Source organism: Mus musculus, chromosome 2 (genome assembly GCF_000001635.26).
Source record: "Mus musculus strain C57BL/6J chromosome 2, GRCm38.p6 C57BL/6J".
Lineage (NCBI taxonomy): Eukaryota > Metazoa > Chordata > Mammalia > Rodentia > Muridae > Mus > Mus musculus.
This window is the reverse complement of record NC_000068.7, coordinates 85,578,880-85,587,557: the sequence shown is the minus strand read 5'-3', so window position 1 is coordinate 85,587,557 and position 8,678 is coordinate 85,578,880. Positions and strand designations below refer to the sequence as shown.

Below are 8,678 nucleotides of genomic sequence, written 5' to 3'. Positions count from 1 at the left end.
GACACAGTTTATACTTTGTCAATTTCAATGAGATTTTAATATTGTCTGACCTTTCTTCTAGTGATTTGTCACTCATTAGGTGGCAGGATATTCAGACACTCAGAGTGTCCAACACAGGGTAACACAACTCTCTCTGGTATACTTATTTTCATAAGGTCATCTATATAGGAACTGAAGAGAAGATATTCACATGAAAAGTGCATATCAGTGCCAAACATCATTTGCTTACTTCTACTTACTTCCAGGTGAGAAAGTTTTAATAAAAATAAATAAATAACATCAACTACTTGACTCCTAAATGACATCACATCACAAAAAGCTAAGTGGGCAAGAACACTTCCAGGCAGAGAATCATCTAGAAAAAGAAGACCAGTGAGATTTTCTGAACTGGAGGTAAAGGTAAAGCTGAGAAGTATGAGGTAAGACCAGAGCTGGAAATTAGAAACAGCTCATCACAGAAGGCTCCATAAGAGATAAGACCCTGTGAAGTCAGATGACATAGGTTGTACTGTTAGTTCATCCCCATTAGGAAGAGAGAGTACATAATTCTTTTATCTCGCCCAGTATTTTATTGGTAGCTTCCTTATAACTTCTATGAACATCTGTTTCTAAAATGAAATGTCTCCATGAAGCTATGTTAACAAATGACAAAGTAAGTACTAGAGTAAATAAACTGACCAAGGAGAGAGGAGACAAACCTATGATATGGACAAATGGACCAACTTATCAAGAACACTTAATAATTCTAAAATCAAGTGTCTAAAAACAAAACTTCAAAATAGTGGGAAGCTGAAGAACTGATGGGGCAGAAAATATAAACAGTCTCAAAAGTGGAGTTGACAATATCAACATTCGTCTTCTAAGAACCATAAAAAAAATATTGAAACAGTCCCTAAGTCACTAATTGATTGAAGAAAGTAGCTCCATGGGAAAATGCATCTTCCACCAAGCTGAAGAGCTGAGTTAAGTCCCTAGAATGTACATTTTGAAAGGTGAAAACCAACTCTGAACACATGCATGCCCAAATAAATAAATAAATAAATAAATAAGTAGGTAAATGCTGAAATTTTAAAATGAGAATATTATAGACATACACTTTTTCTTTCAAATCAAGTTCATGTTGCTTTAGTTTCATGAAATTTTTGTCTTTATAACTAATTAAAAAGTATTGACACAGTTAATATTATGTATGTATTTGCTTTTTGTTTCCAAGTATATTTTTGCCATTGTACAAATATGTTCTTCAATAAGTATGTTAAGTATATATATATATATATATATACATATATATATATATATATATATGTATATATATATATATATATATATATATATACTCAGTCCACCTCATTAAATTTTTCAACACTGTGTCAGAAAAACACAGACAGGCAGTAAAAGATACTGAAAATTCTTCATTTTCTTCAAATAATCTATTAATTAAAAGAACATCTATATGTCTTTTTCAAGTATATATTTGGCACTGACAACTAAGGCATAGCATAATAGAGTTTGGCCTTACCAATCTCTTGAAAAATGTTTCCTTTGTACTTTTCTTCTGAGTGCATTTTTCACTTCCTTGTTCCTCAAGCTATAGATCAGGGGATTCAGCATGGAAATCATGACAGTATAAAATAGAGAAATAACTTTATTCGTGTTCAGTATATGTACTAGGTCGAACATAGATGAAGAGCACAGTTCCATACTGGATAGAGACACCTGCCAAGTGAGAGGAATAAGTAGAGAAGTCTTTCATTCTCCTGTTAGTGGTCTGGATCTTCAAGATGGCCATCAAAATAGAGATGTAGGAGACTGTGATGATCACACCACTAAACACTCCTATTGCTCCATCCAAGACAAAGACCACTATCTTGTTGATGGAGGAGTCAGCACATGCTAAGACAAGCATTGGGGAAATATCACAGAAGAAATGTTGATAGTATTGGAACCACAAAATGGTAAGCAAAAGGTCAAGGTTTCATGAGTTTTGATGTTTATAGCAGCCAGAAGATAAGGCCAAATGACAAACTGTGCACAGACCCTCTTGGACATAATTAGAGTATACAGTAAGGGCTTACACGTGGCTGTGTACTGATCATATGCCATGGCAGCTAGGAGGAAACACTCAGTTCCCTCAAAAAGACCAGCAAACCATAACTATACAGTACAACACACAAAGGAGATGTTTTTATTTTCTCTGTAAATATATCATACAGCATCCTAGGAGCTATGGAAGAAGAGGAACACATATCTACAAAAGACAAGTGGCTAATAAAATGTACATAGAAGTATGAAATCTGGGGTCCACCCATATTACAGTGACCATACCCAAGTTGCCCCCCCCCAGTGTCACAAGATAAAGAGGAGCAGGATGAAAAGTATAATCTTCTGATAGAGACGATTTGTGAGGCTCAGAAATAAAAACTCACTCACTATGGTCTCATTCTTATCTTCCATTGTCAGACCAGTTCTGTGATGAGACAAACTGTGTTGCTTTATTACAAACTATCACCAACAATTACAAATGATGTTTTAATTCAGTGACAAGTTGCCTTAAGCAGGTTTTTTAAAAGAGAGTAGGGCAATTTTCTTGTATTTGGCAGTATTTCTAAATTCTGTTTCTGGTTCATTCTACAAATACTCTGTATATTCTTTGGTAACTTCGCCTTGATATGCTTAGCTTCTGTATCGCTAAGAATTGTCCGAGCATATGATCTAAATTCCATCACATTAAATATACAATTGGATTTGAGATGTGTTTTGAGATGAACTTGTTCACATTCATAAAGGTCTTTCTTTAAAAATAAAAATATATATAAGCCATGGGATAGATATCATTTAAAAGGCAACATGAAACATCAATAATCTTGCATGCAAAGTAGAGAAGAAATGAAAGGGAATATATATAACTTTAACAAAAGAATATAATAACATGAGAGTTTCATCCTCTGAGATTATGAGATCTGACTCTCAATATTATAGTAGAAATTAAGGTTTACTGAGTACAAATAATACAATATTTCATATATTTTATATAAACTCTTATTATTCCTGAAAAACTATAGTGATAACACATATAAAATAACTGTAAATTATAAGTATTCAAGAGACTATTTATAAGTGATTCAGTTAAGAAAGTCTAAGCCATTTCAGATTTATAGAACAATATGATTACATAGTATGATTTACATTAAAAAATTATTTATGAGAGTCAATTATGCCCCTCCTTGAATAAACAAAAATGCAGCATTATATTATCCCCAATATTTCAGCTTACTGTATAATATATTAAATAGAGTGAAATATACTCTTTGTGAATTTCTTATATTAAGGCTACGTGCATAATACTTAGTGCAATAACAGACTAAACCCAATTTTCATTAGAATCATTATATACTGCTGAATGTTTTAGTCATCCATTTAGTGCTATGTGTTTTGTGAGCATAAAGGATAATATAGTATCCTGCTCTTATATTTTGTTGCCAATCACTAGTTATCTATTTAAGTTTTATTTATGTGTTCATTTAAAAGTGTTTCTTTAAATCTTCTGTGGAGTGAAATCTTTACACCCATCATGTCTATTGTGGTCTTCTCTCTCCTCTAGAACATTATTAATACAATTACTACAATAGAGAATATACATTTTTAATGGTAATGAAAGTTTCACATTCACATTTACAAGGTAGTGTTTTGACACACGCATAAATTGCAGAATGATTGTTTCTGTTTAATTATCATATAACATTACAAATGCACCTATTCACAGTTTGTTCTTGTTCATGAAGGAAAATATGAGACACTTAAAATCTCCTAGAAATTCTCAGTAAAGGACATTTGTATTCAAAATATATTGTATAATATTTTGTATAATTTTTCAAAATCCAGGTAGATTATTTTAGAAAACTCCACACATGCTATGGTTTATAGTCTTATGACAATGTCAACAAAATACCTAAGCCTGATCCCTTCAGAGAATCCACAATGGGGAGTTTCAAAGTTCAGATGTTTCATGGTGTTTCTCTTCCATATTTCAAACACATACCATAGTCCAAACTGTAATGTACTCACATTTTCTTGTATCACCTTTAACAGCTTCAAGAGCTATGACCATTTTCTGAAAGAAATAATGATTAAACACTTTGCATGGTGGTAACTCTCTCTTGCGAGATTCTAGGCAGTTAGTTAAAAAAAAATAAACTTCCCGTCAAGGACATGAAGAGACAGTCCCTGATTCAGGTAAAGCACACCATCAGAGAACTCATTCTGGAAGCAAACAATAATTCAGAGCCAGGTCCCCAAAGAATTAAAGCCTCAAAGGCTTACATACACTTGCAGAGGCAAAATTAACAGGATTTCAGCAGTATTTGGTTATTATTCCATAAGTGTGTCTTATCTCAGAGAAACCATTTTTGAGAAAATTCTGCATGTATATATGTTATGCACAAGTGTGTGTCTTTCTCCATGAGATCTCTTTATCAAGAGATCCCTGTTTTATTTTTTTTTATTTTAATTTAATTTTATTAGGGTATATTGATTGTTATTTGTCATGAATGGAAGGATTTGATGGCTTCAGTGACTGACTATTATTATACTGTGTGTATAAACAGTATTTTCTTAATTTTTGTTGATAGTCACAGTGATTTTCTCTCTGGATAATTGTTAGTAGCATTGTAATAAAGATCATGTGCAGATCTTATGTGTGAGTTTCATCATTTCCTTTAAAGACATACACAGTAATGATAGGGCTGTATTTTATGATGTTTTTATTTCCACTTTGAACCACTTCCACAGTGTTTCCCACGCTGGTTTCAATAATTTACCTTCTGGCTGTTTGATTTATCACAGCCTTGTAGGCATTCAATAAGACTTTTTTCTTTCTTTTATTTAATAATCAATGTCAAGTAGTGAGGTGGTATATTATTGTGGTTTCAATCTCAGTTTTTTCTCATGTTTTCATAGGTAAGTTGGCCAAAAGTACGTCATTTTTTGTTTTTTTTTAAGAAATATCTTAGCTAATTTAAAATCGGATGAGGAAGAACAAGATCACTGCCTTCTATCAATGACCAAATAACATGAAAGAAAAGCCTGAACAGAAAAAAAAAAAAAAAAAAAAAAAAAAAAAAAAAACGGTGAGAAAAATGATAACAGAGAAGCTACATTCACAACATCTGCAAGTCTCATATCAAAGCTTGGGAAGGAAAATAAAAAGGGGGGGATTGTTGGTGCATACCTTAATCTTAGCACCAGGGAGGCAGAAGCAAGCAGATCTTTGTGAGTTCAAGGCAGTTCAAGGTTTTATACTTAGTGAGTCTGAGGACAGCCAGAGCTACACAGTGAGAGGCTGTAAAAACAAAAAGAAAGAAAAAGAAAAAGAAAACACGTTAAGACTGTGAAAGACTTGAACACTAAGAAATGGTATTAAGGTATCTATGGAAGAGTTAGAAAGGTTTGATGGCTCTCCTGAATTGTCTTGCTTTACAACAAACACAAAAAACAAGCGAGCAAGCAAACAAACAAACAAATCTCTCCTTCTCTGATAAACTGCAGACTGCCTTTACATACAAAGAACAAAATGGTCTTACTGTGATAAACACTATAGAGCAGGTGTCCAATTTCCAGCTTCGTTCACATACACTGGACAGAGAATTGTCTTGGGCCACACATTTAATACACAAACACTAGCAAAAATGGATCAGGAAAAAGCAATCTGCATATGATTTGCATGACATCTGCCACCACAGATTAGCAAAAACACTATAATATATTAATTTTATTTGTTCCCTCCTTCAGAAAGCCACTTAAAACTAGCAAGATCTCAAGTTTCTGATCACTAATAAATGAGCATAGTTAAGTAATAAAACAACATTCTTTTTTTATATTTTGTTTTAAAAAGTAAAAGAAAACAGACCAGCATAAAGCTGGTGGTATATTTGTACTAGTGAAACTAAAATATTAGCATCTGGTTCAATGGTGGTATTGTAGATGCAACTCTCAGTGAACTTATAAGGTGCTTATATATATTCTTGTTCCAATTTTATTTTAGTGTGATGCATTCATTCTTAAAGGGATTGGTCAAAAATGTAAGTGCTGCCAAAAAGTGATAGCATAAATAAGACTTAATAATGAAGTTAAGAATGTTTGTTTCTGTGAAGATAGGACCTGTAAAAGTCTTTTAAAGAGATTTTATCACAGGTAGAAATAGCTCAAACATTAAGGTGCTTCCTATGGAAACTTAAGGTCCAGATTTCAGATCTCTAGTACCCATCCAAAGACTTCTGTATAGTTCACATCTGTAACCTCAGTGACTTTACAACAAGATGTGGAGCAGAACCAGAAAAATTTCTAAAAGCTGGTGGGCTAGCCAGCCTACAGTGTGGAGGGATCCACCACAAGAGTAAAATATGAAGGCTGAAATGTCTTCTGAACTCCACATGTGTACCATGGTGGTACACATAAGCCTATACACACAAACACACACACACACACACACACACACACTTGCACAACCAAGAGAGAGAGAGAGAGACGGAGACGGAGACAGACAGACACAGAGAGGAGAGACAGAGAGAAAAGACAAAGAAAGAAAGGAAGACAAAAGGCAGGCACAGTCAAATTATTCTTTAAGGTAAGTGATATATTGCAGCTCTTTACATTCCATTTGAAAATTTTAGCAGGAACATGCTTATGATACTTGAGAGAGAAATAGAAATTTTTACATAAACATATTTCTACAGATATTTTGAAAGCTACTTTCAAAATCTTCTACCAAAAATAACACTATAGGGGGCTGGAGAGATGCCCCATCAGTTCAGAACACTCACTGCTCTTCCAGGAAGCCTGGGTTCAATTCCCAGCACACAAGTGGTAGGTTACAACTGTCTGTAATTCAAGGGCACCTGTGCACATTTTGGACCCTTCAGACACTTTATACGCATGTTACATTTACATACATGAGGCAAAATATCCATACACATAGAAGTAGATCCTTAAAAACAAACAAGCCTACAAGTATCTTCTGTTCCTAGGACTGTATTTAGCCAAAATTTTGAAATGTATAAGTTTTTGCCAGGGTTTAAACTTCCTTCATTTCAGTTTCATTTGCATCAGCCATTATTTAAAATATTGTGTCCAAAATATTGTTCTTACCTTGAAGAGACATGATTCACTAAAATATTTCAATGTGCAGTTAAATTGACTAAAAGTGATAAATCTGTAATGAAGTATCTCAAGTTCTGCCACAAGGTTGTGAAATAGGTTGTGATCAGGCAGAACAAGGACTCCCTTGCAGCCTCTTGTTCTCACTCTAGTGGTCTTTGCCTTATATTTTGCTCTCACAACATAGATATGTCACAACATAGATAGAAAGAATTCTATCTTAAGCACCAGTTAGGAAGTGCTTCTTCTCCAAAGTTCTCCTGAATGCATTTTTTACCTCTTGGTTCCTCAAGCTGTAGATGAGGGGATTCAACATGGGAATCACCATCGTGTAAAATAAAGAGATCACTTTATTAATATTCAAGGAGGAACTGACATTGGGTCTAACATAGATGAAGAAAAGAGTCCCATACAGGATAGAGACAGTTGCCAAGTGAGAGGAACAAGTTGAGAAGGCTTTTCGTCTCCCATTGGCTGTCTGAATCTTCAAAATTGCCTTCAAGATGCAAACATAGGACACCAGGATTATCAGTCCACTGAGCACACCTACTGTGCCAGCCAAGACAAAAAGCACCAACTTATTTATGTGGGTGTCAGAACATGCTAGAGACAGCAATGGGGAAATGTCACAGAAAAAGTGGTTGATAATATATGGACCACAGAATGGTAAGCAAAAGGTCAAAGTTGTGTGTGTTGTTGTACTTATAAGAGCAATGGCATAAGGCCCAATAACCAATAACACAGAGAGATGTGGAGACATAATAAGTGTGTACAGCAAGGGCTTACATATGGCTGCATACCGATCATATGCCATGGCAGCCAGGAGAAAGCATTCAGTTGCCACAAAGAGACCAAAGAACCACATCTGTGCTGCACAGCCCACAAAAGAGATGGCTTTGTTCCTTGCAAAAATGTCACACAGCATCTTGGGAGCTATGGAAGAAGAGGAAGACACATCTACAAAAGACAGTTGGCTGAGAAAAAAGTACATAGGTGTGTGCAGCCTGGGGTCCAACCATATGAGAGCGATCATCCCCACATTACCCCCAAGAGTGACAAGATAAACAAAGAAAAAGATGATGAAGATGACAATCTTCTGATGGAAGTTATCTGTAATACCAAGGAAGAGAAACTCAGGCATGACAGTCTGATTCTTTTCTTCCATTGGTCAGTTGGAATCTGTCAAGAGAATAACAATTTTGATTTACTAGAAACTCACTCAAATGATTATGAAATCAGTGGCAGTAGGTCTATTTTAGATATCTGTCAGCAGTATTGAACATAGATATTCCTATTAGATCTGAGCAAAATTCCTATGTAGACTTCAGTAATTTACACCTTGAGATCTTTGGAATCTGAACTCTCTTCCATCAAGAGTTATGTTACTCTTTTGGTCTTCCTGTGGAGTTCATATCCCTTTGGCAACTGCAATCTTTTCTACTATTCTTCCATAAGAGTCACCAAGCTTCCTCCACTTTTGATCTGTGGGAGTCTGTATCTGTCTAGTCAACTTCTGGGTGTAGCCT

The 8,678-nt window shown here is 34.7% G+C and overlaps 1 protein-coding gene and 1 pseudogene across 1 annotated transcript; both read right to left on the bottom strand.

Moving 5' to 3' along the window:
• On the bottom strand, positions 1,519 to 2,454 carry Olfr997-ps1 (olfactory receptor 997, pseudogene 1; annotated as a pseudogene).
• On the bottom strand, positions 7,276 to 8,343 carry Olfr996 (olfactory receptor 996). Its single transcript, NM_146437.2, has one exon. It carries the CDS (start codon positions 8,315 to 8,317, stop codon positions 7,373 to 7,375), a length of 945 nt encoding a protein of 314 aa, NP_666648.2. The 5' UTR covers positions 8,318 to 8,343; the 3' UTR covers positions 7,276 to 7,372.
• Between the last annotated feature and the right edge of the window lie 335 nt (positions 8,344 to 8,678).